At 47.1% G+C, this 22198-nt stretch overlaps 1 protein-coding gene across 1 annotated transcript; it reads left to right on the forward strand.

Moving 5' to 3' along the window:
* The first annotated feature begins 2241 nt into the window (after positions 1-2241).
* On the forward strand, positions 2242-21800 carry LMAN2 (lectin, mannose binding 2). The gene is made up of 8 exons (XM_024745643.1): positions 2242-2491; positions 2662-2780; positions 15541-15658; positions 16489-16568; positions 16717-16878; positions 16968-17082; positions 19784-19903; positions 21114-21800. Exons 1-8 carry the CDS (start codon positions 2275-2277, stop codon positions 21272-21274), a joined length of 1092 nt encoding a protein of 363 aa, XP_024601411.1. The 5' UTR covers positions 2242-2274; the 3' UTR covers positions 21275-21800.
* The last annotated feature ends 398 nt before the right edge of the window (positions 21801-22198 follow it).

Genomic DNA, 22198 nt, shown 5'->3' on the forward strand with positions numbered 1-22198 from the left:
CTTGGTGTAGTACTGTCGACTGAAGAGGGACACCCTGCTTCCTCAGCCTGGCCCAGTCCTCAGTTGGCCTCTTTCTTACATGTGCATGTACCCACTATGGGACTTGTATTTTACCTAAGTATGGGCTTACTTAGAGCCCTCAAGTCACCCACCACTCCAGTTTGGACCCCTCTTTCTACAAGGATAAGGTGACACCCCTCTTTCATATTCTACCCTCTACTCCACTGCCCCCTTCTAGGGCCATGACCCGAAACCTTCAGAGGTGGAAACTGAGTGATTCTTCACCACAAATTCATGTCCTAGTCCTCCTGGGCACACAGCTAAACTTTAATTTCCCAGGCTCTCTCACAGTCAGGTGTGGCCATGTGCTAACTAGTTCCCGCCAACTGAATGTGAGTGGAGTGATGTGTGCCGAGGCTTTTCAGCCCTTTGTGTCCTCCACATTCTCCCTTCCCCTTTAGCGGACTGGATACAGAAGATGATGAAGCCCTAAGGGCTTGTGGAGCCACAAAAAGGAAGGAGCCTAGGTCTCCACATTAGTGTAAGAAGGCAAGCCATCCATCAACCAGGAACACCAGCCTTAGACTGTTAAGGGAGAGAGAAATCAACTTCTTCTAGCTGTTTTACACATTAGAGTCTATTTGTTATAGCAGTTAGCATTATCCTAGTTAATATACCTCTTCACCCAGTCCTAACTCACTTCTTTCCAGACACCTTGTTCCAGGCCAGACAGACAGAGGGATTCAATAAAGTCAGACTTGGTGTGTGTATTGGGAGTTGCATTTGGGCCTGGAGCATTGCCAATGGTGGTCTTAATAAGGTGCATGACGGTGTCAATATACCTGTGATGGGGGGGTGGCTGTGCCATGGATCAGGGCCTAGCCTCATAGGGGGTTTTAAAGTTTACAAGCTCTCCCCCCTAACATGACCTCTAGACCAAACATTCATTCTTTCACCAATTACTTATTAATCAACTTCTATGTGCCAAGCACTTTTCTAGATGCTGGGGATTAAGTAGTGACTATAGCTGATAAAAATCTAAGCCCTCATGGAGGTCTAGTGGAATGCACATGTCCTTGTTTGCACAGATACAGATAAATCTCTGAAATATACATACATATATATATCGCTAATTTTAAAAAGATGTCTCAGCACTTAATCCTGAAGAAATTCATTCATTCAACAGGACAACTTCTTAAAGGAGCAGGAAACCAACTGTCCCACCCTGTGATCTATAACAGGGGTCATTAATTCAAGTGTCTAGAAGGGCCAGGCAGGTGCTGTAAATTAGTGGCCAGAGTGGAGACTAGCTTAGAAAAGTAAGGCATTTTTAGCAGGGCAGCCCCATGAGCCTAGTGTGGTTGGGTCTTCCAATTTTTCCTGAGAAGCTGGAAATTTGGATTTTTAATTTGAATTTGTCTCCTGATTTAAAATATCGGTAGTTAAGTCATTTACTGAAATAGCATCAGCAAGAGCTCTATTTGGCTGTGGGACACCAGTTTACCACCTTTGCTCCACGGCCAGCTTTCCCGGACCTTTCCTGGACGCTTCCTGCTGCGCCAGGCAGACACTACAATCGTTTGGATACGAATGGGCCCCAGCTATCACTGGGACGGGATTCGGGTCTGCTCCTCCTGCTGAAACCCAACTGGGCCTGAGGAACTGGGAATGCTGGACGCCATCAAGTAAAGGAATTCTGTTTCCAAAGGCATGGAGCCAGAAATGGCTAAAAAGTCTCGCCCTAGTGAGTTCTAGGCGGCGCGGGAGTTGGAATTCTAGTCTCCGCCTTCAATTTAGAACTCACGTCTGCTTGGACTGGGAAATGTTACTCCAGGGACGCCACCAGTGGCCAGAGGCCAAGAGAGTTCTAGGTTTCGTCTTCCCAGCCCGCGCGAGCGGCCCATGCAAACTACAAGTTCCAGCATGCCCCACTTCACAAACGACCCTCGCGCTGCCCGCCGACACAAATCATCCCTCTGCTCCCCGTTGGCCCACAAGCCGAAAGTGCTGTTCCATGATTGGTTGCTGCTCTTGTCGCTCATAAGAACCCATTGCTGAGGCTGGCTGACAGGTGCCTCGCAGCCGCCAAGGCACTCGACCAGGATGGGAGGCTGCTCAGCAAATTACAGCCGTCGTCTCCACGGCAGCGAGGCTTTACTTTTGCTGGCAGTTCCCCGGTGACACTAGGGTTGGAGGGCTTCCGGCCGGAGGCTATTAGATGGAACACCCGGAAGGCGGAAGTCCTAAGACGGAAGTGGTCGAGAGGAAGGGAGAATGGCGGCGGCGGCGGCGGCGGAGGCGGCGGCAGGCTGGGTTTGGCGCTGGGGCTGGGGCCGGCGATGCCCGGGGAGGCCTGGGCTTCCCGGCCCCGGCCCTGGCCCCACTACACTTCTACTTTTTCTCCTGTTTCTGGGGCCGGTGGCTGCCGATATAACTGACGGCAACAGTGAACACCTCAAACGGGAGCATTCGCTCATCAAGCCCTACCACGGTGAGGCCTGGGGCGGGAATGAGTTCAGGGTGAGGGCGAGGCTGGATGGGGTTGGGGAAGGGGTGCCCTTTATTCTGGTCAGAGCAGTTCTGTGGGTTCTCTGCCTCTGGCAAAGCGAGTCCTGGCCTGGCCTTTTACGCACCTGTCTGTGTCCGTGTCTCTGCCCACAGGGGTCGGTTCCAGCTCCACGCTCCTCTGGGACTTCCAAGGCAGCACAATGCTCACGAGCCAGTACGTGCGTCTGACCCCTGACGAGCGCAGCAAAGAGGGCTCTATCTGGAACCACCTGGTGAGTGGTTCCCAAGAGGCTAGGCAGAGCATTAAGTAAGCCACTGCAGTCAGCAGCCTAGACCTGAGCTTAGTTTGAAGGCCGCCCTTCCCTCCTCCGCCCCCTTCCCCATCTTGGTCACACCCGTCAGTAATAACAGGTAATGACAATTGAAGTAACCATGTGTAAGGAGCTGTGCTTGACATTTCGTACACTCTTCTTACTTCATTCCTTCAAAAGCCATGTGAAGTAACTGATGTTATCTCTGTTTCACTGACTAAGAAGCTAAGACTCAGAGTTGAAAGTGCCTTCCCCAAAATCACATAGCCAGTAAGTAGTGGGGCTGTCATCTGCCTGAACTGAACCCTCTCATTAGTGGGATAAATGGAACGAGTGGGGTCTTCACTGGGTATTTTTTGTGTGTTAGGCACTGACTTTAACGTGCCTTATCGCACTTAATTCTCAAACAGACTGATGTAGATGGCTATCCTGAGTCTTTGCAGAGCTAACAGACAGCGAATGGCATAAACAACGTTTAAACTCTGATCTGTCTCATTTCCAAGCCCAGCGATTCATTTGCTACACTTGACCCAGCCTGGACAGTGGAGGAACCCCTTAGAAATACTTGCAGACTCAGTCCCCTTCCTTAGTGCTTGGTTGAGGGTCTAGTCATCAGTGGACTCATGGGCAGTTTAGTTTCTGTGACCTTTGCTGCAGAGGTTAGGGAGCCTCAGGTGTCACTGGTGTGTCATATATAAGCAGTGGCCAAGATCAGCTGCTGCACAGACTCCACACCAAGGAAGGTCAGGAAAGGGGTGAGAGGGGAATAATTGGGGGCAGAATGTATTCCTTCCTCAGCCTGCCTGATCCCAACCGTTCCCATGGCCTAAGCTGTTGGCGAGTGTCCTAGTTTTCTTTGTTACCCTGCTCTTTGGTCCCTTCTGGATGACGTCCCCATTTAGTTCTGAGATCCCACACTGTCCTTGTGTTGCCTCATCTGCCTGTTACCTCAGCTCCACCTCTCCTTCCAGCTAGGGGCATTTGGGAATACTTTGTTTAGCTTTCACTCTGATCCTCAGAGCCTGGGGACTCCTGTGAAGGGATAAACATGCATTATGTCTGCACAGTCTGGCCCCTAGTGCCTGACATTTCCAGTCATTTGCTCTGTTAATTTTGTTCCAGCCTCTCTGGCTACCTTCTTGCCTCAGGACCTTTGCACTTGTTCCCTCTGTCTGGGACACTGTCTCCAGTCTCTTCATGCTTGCTTGGTTTCTTCTTATCTGTTAAGTCTCAGCTCGAGTGCCACCCACTCAGAGAGTACTTCATTAACTATTTCCCCCGGAGTCACATTCTGTCACATTTTTCTGTCATATAAATTTTTAAAAAAATTTTATTTTATATTAGAATATAGTTGATTTACAATGTTGTGTTAGTTTTAGGTGTACAGCAAAGTGATTCATTTATACATATATCCATTCTTTTTTCAGATTCTTTTCCCATAGAGGTTATTACAGAATATTAAGTAGAATCCCCTGGGCTATACAGTAGGTCCTTGTTGTTTATTTTATATACAGTAGTGTGTATTTGTTAATCCCAAACTCCTAATTTATCCCTCCCCCACGTTTCCCCTTTGGTAACCATAAGTTTGTTTTCAAAGTCTGTGAGTCTGTTTCTGTTTTGTAAATAAGTTCATTTGTATCTTTTTTTTTTTTTTTACATTTCACATAGAAGTGATATCATATGATGTTTGTCTTTCTCTGTCTGACTTCACTTAGTGTGGTAATCTCTAGGTCTATCCATGCTGCTGCAAATGGCATTATTTCATTCTTTTTTATGGCTGAGTAATATTCCATTGTATATATGTACCACATTTTCTTTATCCATGTCAGTGGACATCTAGGTTGCTACCATGTCTTCACTATTTTAAATAGTGCTTCAGTGAACATTGGGGTGCATGTATCTTTTCAAATTAGAATTTTGTCTGGGTATATGCCCAGTAGTGGGATTGCTGGATCATATGGTAGTTCTATTTTTAGTTTTTTAAGGAACCTGCATACTGTTCTCCATAGTGGTTGTACCAGTTTACATTCCCACCAACAGTGTAGGAGAGTTTCCTTTTCTCCACACCCTCTCCAGCATTTACTGTTTATAGACTTTTTTTTTTAATAGTTATTTATTTGGTTGTGCTGGGTCTTTTAGTTGTGGCATGAGAACCCTTAGTTGCGGCATGCATGTGGGATCTAGTTCCCCTGACCAGTGATTGAATCCAGGCCCCCTGCATTGGGATCATGGAGTCTTAACCACTGCGCCACCAGGGAAGTCCCTGTAGACTTTCTGATGATGGCCATTCTGACTGGTGTGAGGTGATACCTCATTGTAGTTTTTTTTGTTTTTCTTTTTATCCTTAGGTAGCTTTTCATTATATCATCATTCAAAGGAGCATATGATAAGAGAGCAGTGGTATAAAGTGCTAAAGAACATCAGGAGAGAGTTGACTTGTTGACTTCAGGCTGGGGTGAACATGGCTTCACAAAAGAGGTAGCCCATGAGCAGAAGTAGGTGTCTTCTTTCTCGAGAAACCAGAACCCCTTTTGCTTTCTCCCACAAAACATCCATTCAGAATACTATTCTTTGCCAAAAGATCATCTGAGGCCATCAAGGAATTACATAACAAAAATCATGATAGGTTTCCAACTTTCTTCAACATGCAGGGTTATCTGCTCCTTCATGGAAGCTAGAATAGTGGTGGCTGTGGTCTCGGGTTCCATGCCTGGGCCAGTGGAGGCAGCTTCCTGATGGGTCTGTGGTTGCCTCTCCTCCACCAATGAGGCCTGCTCAGGAGCTGGCATTCCTCTTTCCAGGTTAGGCAGCGGCCATTGTCACCCTGGGGATCAGCTCCAGGGGTCGCCTCTGCGGCACCCCAAAAAATTTAAAGAGTGCCGCAGCCGAGCGGCTGCCTGCCTTTCCTTCTCCCACCCGCTCCCTACCCGGAAGTGGCTCTCCTCACCAACCCCCGCCCCCCCCGCCCCGGCAGCGGTGGTGGCCCACTTGCCCCTCTACCCTTGCCCGTGGTGCCACCCCAGAGCCCCCTCTACTGCCCAGAGGCCGCTGCTACCCACCTAGCCGCCTGCCTGCCTGCTCAGCCACCCCCTCATTCTAGTGTTGATGTGCACTTCTCTAATAATCAGTGATGTTGAGCAGCTTTTCATGTGCTTCTTGGCCATCTGTATGTCTTCTTTGGAGAATCGTCTATTTAGATCTTCTGCCCATTTTTTGATTGTATTGTTTGTTTTTGATATTGAGCTGCGTGATCTGTTTGTATACTTTGGAGATTAATCCCTTGTCCATTGCTTTGTTTGCAAATGTTTTCTCCCATTCTGTGGATTGTCTTTGTTTTGTTTATGGTTTCCTTTGCTGTGCAAAAGCTTTTAAGTTTAATTAGGTCCCATGTATTTTCAGATAACTTTTTCTTTTGGCCTCACTGTGTGGCATGCAGGATGTTAGTTCCCCAACCAGGGATCAAACCCGGGCCTCCTGCAGTGGAAGCGTGGTGTCCCAGCCACTGGACTGCCAGGGAAGTCCCCATGTTTTCTGATAACTTTTAAAAATTATAATGTAGCCTTATATTTTTCAAGGAAGTGAGTTCAGCATAACATTAAAAAAAAATTTTTTTTTTAAATGAGGTACAAATAGTGCTGGAACTGCTAGAAATTGGTTCAGTCCCAAGTAACTTAATTATGGTTGGAGGTAGTTGGTGGTTGGCAGTGTCACAGGCTGAGAGAATTCTGCACTTGCCTTCATCAAGTTTTTCAGTCTGGAATATAATTGTGCTGTCTTTCTTCCCCCGCCTCCTGTTCAGTGGAATCTAAATATTGCAATTTGAGATCCACTCTTTTATTTATTTATTTATTTTTGGTATCTTTATTGGAGTATAATTGCTTTACAATGTTGTTAGTTGCTGCTGTATAAGAAAGTGAATCAGCTATATGTATACATATATCCCCATATCCCCTCCCTCTTGAGCCTCCCTCCCACCCTCCCTATCCCACCCCCTAGGTTGTCACAAAGCACCAAGCTGGTCTCCCTGTGCTGGGCAGCAGCTTTCCACTAGCCGTTCATTTTACATTTGGTAGTGTATATATGTCAATGCTACTCTCTCACTTCCTCCCAGCTTCCCCTTCCTGCCCTGTGTCCTCAAGTCCATTCTCTACATCTGTGTGTTTATTCCTGCCCTGCCACTAGGTTCATCAGTACTGTTTTTTTAGATTCCGTATATATGTGTTAGCATACGGTATTTGTTTTTCTCTTTCTGACTTATTTCACTCTGTATGACAGACTCTAGGTCCATCCACCTCATTACAAATGACCCAGTTTCGTTCCTTTTTATGGCTGAGTAATATTCCATTGTATATATGTGTCACATCTTTATCCATTCATCTGTCAATGGACACTTAGATTGCTTCCATGTCCTGGCTATTGTAAATAGTGCTGCAATGAACATTGGGGTGCATATGTCTTTTTGAATTATGGTTTTCTCTGGGTATATGCCTAGTAGTGGGATTGCTGGGTCATATGGTAATTCTATTTTTAGTTTGTTAAAGAACCTCCATACTGTTCTCCATAGTGGCTGTATAATTTACATTCCCACCAACAGTGCAGGAGGGTTCCCTTTTGAGATCCACTTGAATAAGCCCAAATTGTACATCATTTTTAAAAATAGAACTTGTATTTTCATTTCATTTCCCACACAGAATTTTAACTTAATGCAGTATATTTAATGCTTGAAAATTTTACTGATTAGCCTATCTTGTACCTCTGCAAATAAAATAAGTGTAATAATTTAAGCTTTTAACCTTGTTGGGACCTTGAAATTAAGTTTTAATATTTTCTTTGGGATTATTATAATTATCATTGGTATACAATTGATCAAAAGAGCTGCCTTACACAATTACACAATTTTTGAATAATTATTACACAAAGTAAACATTTATTGAAATGCATCTCATCCAGCTGTCATCTCCCCACGCCTGTTCGGATGGATGTCATTGTCAGAATGAGAAGCTTTAGCGTGACTTCTGCTTTTTGTTCTTATCTGTGTGAATGCTGAGAACTTGTGTTTGCTTAAATAGTAGATGGAGATGCAGGGAGTTTTGTTATAGCAGGGTCATTCAATGTTTTGAACTTTTTTGGTTTATAAACCCTAAATCATGTAGTGATCTTTCATCAAAAATTTTAACAATGTATCAGCTGACTGTTAGATTAGCTCTGCCTTGATGTGGATAGACCTAGAGACTGTCATACAGAGTGAAGTCAGAAAGAGAAAAACAAATATCGTATAATGCTTATATGTGGAATCTAGAAAAATGGTACAGATGAACTTATTTGCAAAGCAGAAATAGAGTCACAGATGTAGAGAACAAACTTATGGGAGATTGGGATTGACATATATGCACTACTATAGACAATATAAAATAGATAACTAATGAGAACCTACTGTATAGCACAGGGAACTCTACTCAGTGGTCTATGGTGACCTAAATGGGAAGGAAATCCAAAAAAGTGGATATATGTATACGTATAACTGATTCACTTTGCTATACAGCAGAAACTAACACAACATTGTAAAGCAACTATACTCCAATTTAAAAAAAAAAGGAATTGGTCTGCCTTTCACTTTATTGCAAGTCAAGACACAGAAACTACCTAACTGTAAAATGGTCTGTGACTGCCAATGATTGATTCTGATTTAGTTGGCCTGGGGGAGGGCCAGGGCATTAAGATTTCTGAGCTCTCCATGTGGCTCAGCTGTGCGGCCAGGATGGAAAACCATGGCCATGTCATGTTCTGCCCTCAAAAGCAACTTCTACATCAGTTCTAGCCCGTACCTCATCTGCTTAAAATCCTTCTTTATATTGTCTGTATCACAGTATTCTGTCTGATGATCTGCAGTCTTACCTGCAGCACACAGAGACTTTCTAAGGCTGGGATAGTCTTGGAGGTCTAGGTCTAGGTCTAGGCCTTCTAGGTCCTCAACTTCCATGTGTACTCTTTCCTGAAACTGATCTCCCTGCAAACATGCCAGGGACAGGAGGGAAGGTTTTCGTTTCCCACCTTCCAGTGCATCGTTGCCCTTCTCAGAGGCACACCTCCCACCAGCTTGGGGTCTTATTCTCAGTGCATTGTTCCCAGGCATAGAAAACTCCTGGGCACCAAAGAGCCCATTTGAAATCTTAGTTTCTGAGCTGACTTTTGTGTATGTGAGATATGTTTTTAAGTTTTTTCAAATACATGAGGGCTTTTCTAGTTATCTTTATTTTTTAAGTTATTGATATCTAGTTTAATTTCATCGTGGTCAAGGAACAGTTTCTGTGATTTCAATCCTTGGAGGTCTGTTGAGACTTGCAAATGGTCCTTCGAATGATCAGGATTTTGGGGAAACATTCCATGTGTGTTTCTGAAGGATGTGGATTCTTTACTGCTTGAGTGAAATGTGCCATTTAGATCCTTAGGTCATGTTTGCTGATTGGGTTCAAATCTCTATATCTTTCTGACATTTTTGCTTGTTTTTATCAGTTATTAGGAGAGGTGTATTAAAATGCCTGTGTATGGATTTGTCTTTATCTTTGTAGTCTGTCAGTTTCTGCTTTATATATTTTGAGACCAAAATTTTCCTGAAAAATGCAGTCTTTTGTTCTTAAGAAGAGTCCCCTTCTAAACTTTGTTATTGGCAGAGCTGCACAAGCTTGCTTTTGCTTAGTTTTTGCATGCAATATCTTTTTCTATCCTTTTCTTTTTCCCACTTCTTTATGTTTTAGAGTTGTCTCCTGTAAACAGCATAAAATTAGGCTTTTGGGCGGTTATTCATTTATTTTTATTGTGGTAAAATACAATAACATAAAAGTTACCATTTAACCTTTTATTGTTTTTTACTTTTAAATACTTTAATTTTTTAAACCATTGTCTTCAGTATGATACTCAATGGCATTGTTTTTTTTTTTTTTTTTTTTTTAACCACTGCGCCACCAGGGAAGCCCAGGACAGTTTTTTTAAACGTAATGGTCACCACAAAGGATGCAAGAATATACAATGGGGAAAAGACAATCTCTTCAGCAAGTGGTGTTGGGAAAGTTAGACAGCTGCAATACAGCTGCAATCAATGAAGTTAGAACACACCCTCACACCATGTACAAAAATAAACTCAAAATGGCTTAAAGACTTAAATATAAGACATGACACCATAAAATTCCTAGAAGAGAACATAGGCAAAACATTCTCTGACATAAATCCTACCAATATTTCCTTAGGTCAGTCTCCCAAGGCAATAGAAATAAAAGCAAAAATAAACAAATGGGACCTGGTCAAACTTATAAGCTTTTGCACAGCAAAGGAAACCATAAACAAAATGAAAAGAAACCTATGGACTGGGAGAAAGTATTTGCAAATGATGCGACCGACAAGGGCTTAATTTCCAAAATATACAAACAGCTCATACAATTCAATAACAAAAAAAAACCCCAACCCAATCAAAAAATGAGCAGAGGGCTTCCCTGGTGGCGCAGTGGTTGAGAGTCCGCCTGCCAATGTAGGGGACGTGGGTTTGTGCCCTGGTCTGGGAAGATCCCACATGCCGCAGAGTGGCTAGGCCCGTGAGCCGTGGCCGCTGAGCCTGCGCGTCCAGAGCCTATGCTCCGCAACGGGAGAGGCCACAACAGTGAGAGGCCTGCGTACCGCAAAAAAAAAAAAGAGCAGAAAACCTAAGTAGACATTTCTCCAAAGAAGACATACAGATGGCCAATAGGCACATGAAAAGATGCTCATCATCTCTGATTATTAGAGAAATGGAAATCAAAACTGCAATGAGGTACCACCTCACACCGGTCAGAACGGCCATCATTAAAAAGTCTACAAATAATAAATGCTGGAGAGGGTGTGGAGAAAAGGGAACCCTCTTACACTGTTGGTGGGAATGTAAATTGGTGCGGCCAGTATAGAGATTCCTCAAAAAACTAAAAATAGATTTTCCATATGATCTGGCAATCCCATTCCTGGGCATATATCCAGACAAAACTCTAATTTGAAAAGATACATGCACTCCAGTGTTCATTGTAGTACTATTTACAATAGCCAAGACACGGAAACAACCTAAATGTCCATTGACAGATGAATGGATAAGGATGTGGATATAGAATGGAATATTACTCAGCTACAAAAAAGAAGGAAGTAATGCCATTTGCAGCAACATGGATGGACCTAGAGATGATCATACTAAGTGAAGCAAGTCAGACAGAGAAAAACAAATACATCAATCATATGTAGAATCTAAAATATGACACAAATGAACATACTTATGAAACAGAAAGAGACTCACTGATATAGAGAACAGACTTGTGGTTGCCAAGGGGGAAGAGGGTGGGGGAGGGAGGGAAGGATTGGGAGTTTGGGATTAGCAGATGCAAACTATTATATATAGGATGGATAAACGACAAGGTCCTACTGTACAGCACAGGGAACTATATTCAATATCCTATGATAATCCATAATGGAAAATAATATGAAAAAGAATATATATATCTGTATAACTGAGTCACTTTGCTGTACAGCAGAAATTAACATTGTAAATCAATCTTCAGTATGTAAAAAAATGTAAATACTGTAAAAAATGTAAATACTTTGATTACTGTAAATATGTATCTGCATGAAAAAGAAAATAAAATTTCTCAAAAAATTTTTATTGTAACATAGCATGACATAAAAGTTACCATCTTAACCACTTTTCTTTTTATAATTTAGAAAAATCTATTTATCTATTTTTGGCGGCATTGGGTCGTCGTTGCTGCGCACGGCTTTCTCGGCGAGCAGGGGCTACTCTTCATTGTGGTGCGCGGGTTTCTCATTGCCGTGGCTTCTCTTGTTGCGGTGCACAGGCTCTAGGCATGCGGGCTTCAGTAGTTGTAGCGTGCAGACTTCAGTAGTTACAGCTCGTGGGCTTCAGTATTTGTGGCACGCAGCCTCAGTAGTTGTGGCTCGCGGGCTCTAGAGCTCAGGTTCAGTAGTTGTGGTGCACGGGCTTAGTTGCTCCGCAGTATGTGGGATCTTCCTGGACCAGGGCTTGAACCTGTGTCCCCTGCATTGGCAGGCAGATTCTTAACCACTGCACCACCAGGGAAGTCCCTTAACCACTTTCAAGTGTACAGTTTAGTGGCATTAAGTACATTGACCTTGTTGTGCAACCATCACCACCATCTATCTCCAGAACTTTTTCATCATCCCAAGCTGAAACTGTGCTCATTAAACACTAACTCCCCGTTCCCTGCCTCCCCACAGCCCCTGGTAACCACTATTCTACTTTCTGTTTCTGAATTTGACTCTTCTAGGTACCTCACATACATGGAATCATAGAATATTTGTCTATATCTGGCTTAATTTCACTTAGCATAATATCTGCAAGGTTCATTCGTGTTGTAGCATGTGTTAGTACTTCATTCCTTTTTATGGCTAAATAACATTCCTGTGTGTGCGTGTGTGTGTGTGTGTGTGTGTGTGCGCGTGTGCGCGCACACACCACATTTTGTTTATCCATTCATCTGTTGGTGGACACTGGGTGGTTTCCACCTTTTGGCTATTGTGAACAGTGTTGCTACATACATGGGTGGACGTAGGTGGCTGTTTTCACTTTTTTTTGGTAAATACCTAGGAAGTGGAATTGCTGGGTCATATGGTAACTCTTTGTTTAACTTTTTGAGGACCACCAAACTGTTTTCCATAGCAACCACACCATTTTACATTCTCACCAGCAGTGCGTCAGGGTTCCAATTTCTCCACATCTTTACAATACTTATTTTCCTTTTTTTTTTAAAATTTATTTATTGTTGGTTGTGTTGGGTCTTCGTTTTTGTGCAAGGGCTTTCTCTAGTTGCGGTGAGCAGGGGCCACTATTCATCGCCGTGCGCGGGCCTCTCACTGTCGCGGCCTTTCTTGTTGTGGAGCACAGGCTCCAGACGTGCAGGCCCAGCAGTTGTGGCTCACGGGCCCAGTTGCCCCGTGGCATGTGGGATCCTCCCAGACCAGGTCTCGAACCTGTGTCCCCTCCATTGGCAGACAGACTCTCAACCACTGCGCCACCAGGGAAGCCCTTTCCAGTTTTTTGATGATAGCCATCCGAATGGGTGTAGAGTGGTATCTTGTGGTTTTGATTTGCATTTCTCTAATGACTAATGATGTTGAGCGTCTTTTCATGTGCTTATTAGCCATTTGTATATATTCTTCTATGAAAAAATGTGTATCCAAGTCCTTTGCCCATTTTTGAATTGGGTTTTTTGTTGAGTTTCAGGAGTTTTCTATATATTCTGGACATTATCTATTATGATTTGGAAATATATTCTCTCAGTCTGTGGATTGTCTTTTCATTCTCTTCATGTTCTTTGACGTATAAAAGGTTTTAATTTTGATGAAGTCCAATCTGATTTTTTTGTTGTCTGTGCTTTGGTGTAATATCTAGAAAATTATTGCTAAATCTGGTGTTGTGAAGATTTTCCCCCGTTGTTTTTTCTAAAGAGTTTTGTAGTTTTAGCTCTTAAGTCTTTGATCTGTTATTTATTTTTAAAATTAAACTTTTTATTTTGAGATAATTATAGATTCACATGCAGTTGTAAGAAAAAATACAGAGATTAAGAGGTGCAGACTTCCAGTTATAAAATAAATAAGTCATGGGGATGTAATGTACCGCATAGGGAATGTGGTCAATAATATTACAGTAACTTTCTATGGTGACAGATAGTTACTAGGCTTATTGTGGTGATCAATTCGTAATGTATATAAATATCAATCCCTGGGTGGTGCACCTGAAACTAATATTGTATATGAACTGTACTTCATTAAAAAAAAAAAAAGAAGAAAAAATAATACAGGGAGGTCATGTGTACCCTTACCAGCATTTAGTCTATCTACATTTAGTAAAATTACTGATACGTTTATTTGGGTTTAATCTGCCATCTTACTATTCACTTTCTGTTTGTACTGACTGTTCTCTGTTCATTCTTCTCTCGGGTCTTGGCTTCTTTTGGGTTGGCTAATTTTTATTACACTTTTACTCTTCTATTAGGTTGAAAGTTCTGTGCTTATTTCCCAGTATTTTAATGGTTTCTCTGGAGTTTAAAGCACACATAATGTTTTACCAAAGTCTAATGATAACGCGTACTTCTAACTCCTTCCAGGACAATGCAAGGCTTTTAGAGCACTTTAACTCTTTTTACCCCGTTGTTATTAATCTTTCTGTTTTAAATCACACAAAGCATTATTGTTTTATGCAGTCAAATATTTATTTAGATTTTTAGTCTCACATCGACTTTAGTCATTGTTCTTCATTCCTTCGTGAATCTCTGTCTTTACGTCTGGATCCGGATCACTTTTCTTCTCCCTGAAGAATGAAAGATAACTTTTTTCTTTTTTTTAATGAATTTATTTCTGGCTGCATTGGGTCTTTGTTGCTGTGCGCGGGCTTTCTTTAGTTACGGCAAGCGGGGGCTACTCTTTGTTGCAGTGCGCAGGCTTCTCATTGCGGTGGCTTCTCTTGTTGCGGAGCACGGGCTAGGTGCGTGGGCTTCAGTAATTGTGGCTCACAGGCTCAGTGGTTGTGGCTTGTGGGCTCTAGAGCACAGGCTCAGTAGTTGTGGCGCACAGGCTTAGTTGCTCCGTGACACGTGGGATCTTCCCGGACCAGGGCTTGAACCCATGTCCCCTGCATTGGCAGGCGGATTCTTAACCACTGCGCCACCAGGGAAGCCCCTGTGTTTGCAAGATTTTTTTTTTGCTGAAATGTGAGGCTTGGGTGAGTCTGTTTAGTCTAATTTCAGGGATTGTGAGGACTCATAGTTGAGCTACAATCCCTGGGAGGCCTTTCTCATTCATTACTTTTCAGTTGCAGTTTTTGTCGTCTCAGTCCAAAGCAAGACTGGTTCACCAGGCCTTCCATCCCCTCAGCAGGTCTTGGACTTAGATTCCGTGCCCATATGTCCTTGAGACCTGGTTCTTATCACCTCACAGTTGCCCCCTCCAGAATCTTCAGGGTCTCCCAGGGCCAATGAACTGTCAAGAACTGGGAGGGCTGACTTCACACTGTGTCAGGCTGTAGTGCAGGTGCCTGCAAACCCTTTGTTCTCAGGGGCCAGGTCTCCTCACCTGGGCTCCTGGTGCCCAGGCCCAGAACAGTGAATCTGGTAAATCAGTGATGCACAAGCCAGATCACCCACAATGGGACATAGGGTTTTTATTTTTCATTTGAGTTTTTTCTAATTACAGAAGTAATATGTTCAATACAGAAGATTCAGACATAGAAAGTAGACATTCCCCTCCCAGAGTTAGCTTTCATTAATGTTGGTTCATATTTCTTTCAGTTCCTTCTTTCTCTACACATATGCTAATTTCTTCCTTTTTCAAAAATGAGCACATAGTGCTGATACTGTTTTGCAACTTATCTTTCCTCTCTTAGTATCTTTAATATCTTGATCTTGAACTGTAAGTGCTTATGGAACTCCCTCATTCTGTTAAAAAGCTGCCTCAGCAGCCTTGGGATACTCTGTGACCTCCAACTCCCGACCTGGGAGGCCCAGCAGCCCCTTTCTCCCTGCTGAGAATGCTGGGGGGTCTGTTGGTCAGTGACACTCATGACCCTGCTGCCTGGCCCTGTTCTGAGTGTCATCTCAGTGCAGGGTCTGTGCCGGGTCACCTCCATCTGGCAGACAAGCTGGGGAGCTCTGAACAGCCCTCTCTGCTCTCCCTCTAGCCTTGCTTCCTCAAGGACTGGGAGATGCACGTTCACTTCAAAGTCCATGGCGCAGGGAAGAAGAATCTCCATGGTGATGGCATTGCCTTGTGGTATACCCGGGACCGCCTGGTGCCAGGTAGGGTGGTGCTCGCACAGGTGGGACCTGTGCATCTGTGGCGAAGGATCCTCCACTCTGCCCCCCTTGTTAGGGCGCTGCTGCTCCTCTTTGAGGAAACCTGGGACCTGGGGGCAACTGAAGGGAGCGTTCTTTTAGAAGATGACCCTGTGGCTCAACTCTGTGCCCCATTGTGGCCTGGTGTTCTACACCAGCTAAGAATGGTTTTACCATTCTACCATTTTATTTTATTTTATTTTATTTTATTTATTTAGGTTGTGCCGGGTCTTAGTTGCAGCACGGGGGATCTTTAGTTGCAGCATGTGGACTTCTTAGTTGTGGCATGCATGCAGGTTCTAGTTCCCCAACCAGGGATCGAACCTGGGCCCCCTGCATTGAGAGCACGGAGTCTTACCCACTGGACCACCAGGGAAGTCCCTGTACCATTTTAAAAAGGGTAAAACAAGGAAGACTATGTGACAGAGACCATCTGTGGCCCACAAAGCCTAAAATGTTTGCTGTCTGGCCTTGGACAGAAGGGTTAAGGGATGGTTCTTACTGCAATGGCCACCTGTTTTTCACAGGTTGGGTATCCCCTTGTCACCTGACACCTCAGAGCACATAGGCAGGTGCTGTTCCTTCACGGTTCAGGCTTCAAACTTGAGTCCTCTCTGCCACACCCCTGAGACCACCCTCCAGTCCCCCACCCCACCCCCACTTAAAGATCCCTTCTCTTTCCTGGGAGAATGACCACAGATTAACCCACCCATGCTGGCATTACTTTGTCCTTCAGGTATCCATGGGACAACTCCAGTTTCTCCCGTTACAGGAGCATCTCCTTCTAATTCCAGGGCCTGTGTTTGGAAGCAAAGACAACTTCCATGGCTTAGCCATCTTCCTGGACACGTATCCCAATGATGAGACCACAGAGGTAGGCCCCTGCTCTCCTGCAGAGCAGAACGGGACTTCTCCCTGGTCCCTGCATGAGAGGAGCCTCCAGGGATCAGGGTGGTGGGTGCCCTGTGGCCTCCCACGGGCTGGGCTGGCCTGGCCTCAGAGTAACCCGTGTCTTGTTTCAGCGTGTGTTTCCGTACATCTCCGTGATGGTGAACAATGGCTCCCTGTCCTACGACCACAGCAAGGATGGCCGCTGGACCGAGCTGGCAGGCTGCACGGCTGACTTCCGCAACCGTGATCACGACACCTTCCTGGCTGTGCGCTACTCCCGGGGTCGCCTGACGGTGAGCGGGCGGGAGGGGCGGCTCTGGGGGGGCTTGGGAAGGTGGGCAGGCCGGCCCCAGGCTGCCCTTGACCTGCTGGTCGGCCGCAGGTGATGACTGACCTGGAGGACAAGAACGAGTGGAAGAACTGCATTGACATCACGGGCGTGCGCCTGCCCACTGGCTACTACTTTGGAGCCTCAGCCGGCACCGGCGACCTGTCTGGTGAGTGTGTGGGCTGAGCGAGGTGTGAAGTCTCAGTCTGACCTTCCCTGGTATTTTGGGAGCTTGTGACACAGCCAGTCCCTTTCCTTCTGACCTTCCTTCATTTGATTCCACGCTTGCCTGGTTTTCTTCCTCCTCTTCCCATATCCATGAGCAGTCCCTCAGCCGCCATCTCTCTCTGTCCTCTAGGGGCTGGGGTGCTTTGAATCTGGATGCAGTGGACCCCCAGATTTCCATCTCCAGACCTGTGTCACCAGCATCCCGCTCAGCATCTCCGCCTGGTGCCAAGCAGGCCTCTTAGCCTTCACACACCCACAGCCAGAGATAGAAACGAACCTCTGTCCTTGTAGTTGCTCAGGTCAAAACACCTTGGTATCATTCTGGTCCCTGCATTTTCTCTCACACGCCACCTCTCATCCGTTGGCTGGTCCTGCTGGCTTTGTCTTCTCCCTGCCTCAGACCACTTTTCTCCCTTTACTGCTGGCAGGTTCCGGGCCACCATCCTCCCTCACTCGGACAACCACAGGAGCTTCCCGAGGGTCCCTCCTCCCACGCCAGCCCCAACGGTTTCTCCCAGCACAGCAGCAGAGCTGCTCCTCCCACCTCCCTCCCAGCGGCACACTGCCAAGCCTGTGTGCCGCCTTCCCACCCCCTTCCCTCTGGCTCATCCTCCCTGCTCCCTGGTGACACTGCCCCTGGCCGCTCTTCAGACCCACCCCTGCCCTCCTGCCTTGGGCCTTTGTGCTTGCATCTCTCCCTTGGCTTCTCCAGGTCTCGCCCAGATGTCACTTCCTCAGTGGGACTGTCCCTGATTCCCTCATTTAAAGTCGCATACACACATCCCAGTCCCCTGCACACTTCCCATCACCTTTCCTAGCATTATTTTTCTTCATAGCACTTAACCATCCTGGAATCTGCCATGTAATTTATTTCATTATCTGTGTCCCCCTCACTGAATTGTAAGCTCCATAGAGTCAGGGCTCTGTCTTGTTTGGCCCACGGTGCGTGCTGTAAGCATTGGGATGCTGCCTGCCTACACAGGCCTCTTGGGGCCACCAGGCCTGGGTGGCACTTGATGGTGGCCTTTGGCCTTGGTCCTTAGTCCCTTCTCAAGGCCCTTGGGAGGCACCAAGCCTGGGGCTGGCTCCTGCCTACCAGAGCTAGGAAGCAGTGTGGAGAACCAGTCAGAGGCTTGTTTATTGTCAGGATAGATGTTTCCAGGGCCTGTGAGCCAGCACCGTTCAGGAGCCTGCCCTTCACCATGCAAATATCTGGGTCCACCCTGTCCCAGTGTCTATTTTGCGGGGCGGCGGGGAGGGGGGGGTTTGTTTTAAAGTTTTTAATGTGGAAATTCCACTAAATACCCATAAGAGGGGAGGTGGTCTAATAAGCCCCTTGTTGCTGTTAACCAGCTTCAGTAATTACCAGCTCATGGCCCGCCTTGTTCCATCTGTGGATTCACTACAGCCCTCCTCTGGGTTACTTGGAATTCCATCTGACAGTGTTTCAGCAGGTGTCGTGAGAAGGTTCTGGGAACACAGCTAGATCTGTGGCAGGTGGATATTCTCTAAGGCTGTTTAGAGAGGCCCCGGGAAGGGCGATGGAGGGAGCCACGCACACAGTAGTGTCCGACCATTAGTTGGGGGGTTGTGCACGCCAGCCTCCTGTCGGGCATCGCATGCATAAAGGCACGTGGTGTGTTCTTAGGTAGGTAGTGGTCTCTTTCCCATTTTATACACCTGGGACCGTTGGGCATTTGGGAGTTGAAGGGATCTTGTCAAGTTCATGCACCCAGGGGACGGCAGAGCTCAGATGGGACCTACCTGATGCCTGACTCCAGAGTCCATGCTTGTCCCTGGGCTTCCAGGGGCTGTGCATACTGGTGTCAGGTATGGCTGGGCTCTGCCCAATCCGGCCACGGGGGTCCTTGCTCTTTAGGCTCTCCCTTTTCTGGACCTTTCCTCAGATTCTAGTCAGTTAGCTGAGCTGATAGCTGGAGTCAGGTCCTTGACCGGGACCCTTGTCTTGGTTCGGAGCCTCAACCTCCCCATCTCAAAAATGGGTTGATCAGTTATTGTCAGTGTCATTTAGAGGTTCTCTCCTGCCCATACTAGTTGCACCCAGGCCTTTCTCAAGTCTCCTCAGGTACAGTCGCTTGACTGTGTGTCTGGCCGAGCTTTCAGCTGGCTGCCAAGTCGTTTGTCCGCATTCTGTATTTGGGTCTCTGTGACAGGAATGTCTGGGGGCTGCCTGCCCTTGGGAGGATCAGGCTTCTCAACCAGTCATAGAACAATGTGTGGGTCCTTATCTGGTTCTGTTTTCAAAGACATACTATCTGCAAGCAATACGCCTGTGCCTTGTCTGTACTTCCTCATTTATATGCCTTGATAACCATGCAAGATGGAGATTACCACCGGCATTTACAAATGAGGAAACTGAGCCTCACAGAGGACAGCAGAGCCAGGATTAGACCCAATGATTTTGATTGTAAAACTCCTACTTTTTCCTGTCCGCTCTGCCTCCTTCCAGGTTTCTTGTTGCTGAGTTCTGGAGGTGTTCCAGCCCCTGGAATGCTGCCTGCTGGGGGCTGCTGGGTTCTCCCCAGGGAACCTGGCCACTTTATGTGGTGGTGGGGGTGGTCGTTGGGCCACGTGCGCCGAAGCGTCTTCAGGCCCCTTAGAAGCTAACTCTCATCCTGCAGACAATCATGACATCATCTCCATGAAGCTGTTCCAGCTGATGGTGGAGCACACACCTGACGAGGAGAACATTGACTGGACCAAGATCGAGCCCAGCGTCAACTTGCTCAAGTCGCCCAAAGGTATGCACTTGCAGCCCCTCCTGGTGGGGCCTGGGCCGGCTCGGGCAAGTGCCCGGGGTCCATCTGCCCTTCCCTGGTCCAACCAGGCCCTTGGATCAGCAAATAGTGCTCATGAGCAGGTGTGTGGGCACCTGGTGTCTGCATCCTCCTGCACTCAGTGCTGGGATAACGGCCAGTGAAGCCAGAGGGGCTGTTTGTTGGTGTGGGTGGTGCGTCGGGCACTCTGATACCTCAGTGCGCGGCCTCAGTGAACGGCGTGGAAGTAGGTCCTGTGACTGCTGGGAGAGCTGATCCTCAGGTTTCCTCAGCTAGAAAGAGGTAAAAAGGCAAGATGTGAACTTGAGTTTTGGCAAAACCCCAAGCCTGAGTTCTTCCCAGAGTACTAGTCAGCCACCACTTCGTCCTCATGGAGCAAGGGTTCTCATGCGGGAAGTGAGGCCCCTGTGTGTGTGTGTGGCGAAATCTATCCCAGGAGCCCCAAAGTTGTGCATGTGGGCCCAGCGGGTGATAGAGCACCAGTGGAACCCAACATTTTATGTGACATCTCACTTTTCTAAGATTCAAGTTGCTTTTAAATGTTTTGGGGGCCAAGCAAATCCTGCCATAGACCAGTTTTGCGACCTTTGGTTGAAGGCTTTCTGCTGCCGAGGGTTTTCGGACACATCATCTGCTCTAGCCCACCCAGCAACCCCATGCAGCTGGCCAAGCAGGGGTTAACTCGTTTTCAGTTGGGTGGACCCATTGGGGTAGAGGGTCAAAGCAGAAGGATGGGGGTTGGGGGTCGGGGCCCTGGGAGAAACCGAACGCATCCAGATGTGACTGAGGGCAGCCTGTGGCCAGGGCTGTGTTTCTTCAGATGGGGACCTCAGACCACTGCATTGGGCTGGGAGTGGGCTTGTGAAAGCAGGTCCTGGGCCTGCCTCAGGCAGACTCAGGCTGTCAAGGAGACCCCAGGATTCCAGTGTTCACCAGTTCCTTGTAGCAGAAAGCACCTCAGCCTGGATCCCTGGGAGCCTTGATCCCGGGAACCTTGGTCCCAGTGAGGTTGGACAGTCTCTTGTGCATGCCCCTGCCCCTCACTGGTGCGGTGTGAGCAGGCCACAGCTGACGCCTCTAGGGTGGGTGTGGGGGCCTAAATGGGCTGTTGCCCTGCTCCCCCATCTCCTGGGAGCCCGTCCGGCCTCTCATTCCCCCCTCTCTCCTCCCTCAGACAACGTGGACGACCCGACGGGGAACTTCCGCAGCGGGCCCCTGACGGGGTGGCGGGTATTCCTGCTGCTGCTCTGCGCCCTCCTGGGCATCATCGTGTGTGCCGTGGTGGGGGCCGTGGTGTTTCAGAAGAGGCAGGAGCGGAACAAGCGTTTCTACTGAGCAGCGGGCGCTCGGCTTGGGGAAGGGCCCTGGCGCTAATGTGAACTTTTTTTTTTAACTAGGATTATAAAAGAAAAATAAGATGACCTTATTTCTTAACCATTTCAAAGAAATAATTAAAGAAGTATTTTCGTACATTTTGCTTCTTGCCCAGTGGGGACAGGCTTCAGGGCTGGGGAAAAGGGTTTGACATCCCCACAGCTGGGTGCAGAGGCCCTTGCCCTATGCCAGCCTCTCAGGAGCAGGGGGTCTGTGCCTGGTGCTGGGTCGAGACCCCCGCAGGTGGCTGTTGAACACTGGAGGCCCCCAGACCACACTGGGGTGGGCACCTGAGGACATGAGCAGTGATCTTGTTCTGTGCTGTGTGGTGTGTGTGACAGAAGAGGAGGCCACCCGGGGAGCCTGGGCCTTCCTGTTCACCCTCTGAGCTTCTTTCCAAGGCAGACCCTTGGGGGAGGCTGGAGGAGCAGTTTGGTGGGGCCCATAGTGTGATGGTTTGCTAAATAAAGTGAAATAACCAACCTCAGCTGTGTGGCTGTCCTAAGAGACTTGCTTTTCTTTTCTTCAAATGACATCCAGCTGGCCACGCTTTACAGCTCCTAGCCTCGTCCCCTCAGGCCTGCGGCACAGCCCCAGGAGGCAGGTGCTGTGGTCCCCATTTCCCAGGTAGGGAATCACAGCTCTTGCAGGTCAAGCAAAACGTGCCCAGTGTCACACAGCTGGTGGCGTCATGGGCGCGGGGCCTGCGCCATCTCCATGTTCCCTGGGCCTCTGTGTGAAAGGATCTGGTGAGGTGAAGATGTGGTTCCCGTGTGGTGGGTGCGACCTCCACCCAGGGGAACTCTAGGGGGCTCTGGATGATCTGGAAGGGATTGTGGGTGCAGGAGGGCAGGTTGGGGTCAGCAGTGGTGTTCCCACTGGTGC

The sequence above is a fragment of the Neophocaena asiaeorientalis genome, unplaced genomic scaffold (assembly GCF_003031525.2).
Source record: "Neophocaena asiaeorientalis asiaeorientalis breed wild unplaced genomic scaffold, Neophocaena_asiaeorientalis_V1.1 scaffold292, whole genome shotgun sequence".
Lineage (NCBI taxonomy): Eukaryota > Metazoa > Chordata > Mammalia > Artiodactyla > Phocoenidae > Neophocaena > Neophocaena asiaeorientalis.

What these genes read in the sequence shown, in the direction of transcription:
- LMAN2 (XM_024745643.1), top strand. Translation starts at nt 2,275, where the DNA reads ATGGCGGCGGCGGCGGCGGCGGAGGCGGCGGCAGGCTGGGTTTGGCGC. An exon ending in GCTCATCAAGCCCTACCACG is followed by an intron (nt 2,492 to 2,661) that starts GTGAGGCCTGGG and finishes CTCTGCCCACAG; the next exon opens with GGGTCGGTTCCAGCTCCACG. An exon ending in CGGCACCGGCGACCTGTCTG is followed by an intron (nt 17,083 to 19,783) that starts GTGAGTGTGTGG and finishes CTCATCCTGCAG; the next exon opens with ACAATCATGACATCATCTCC.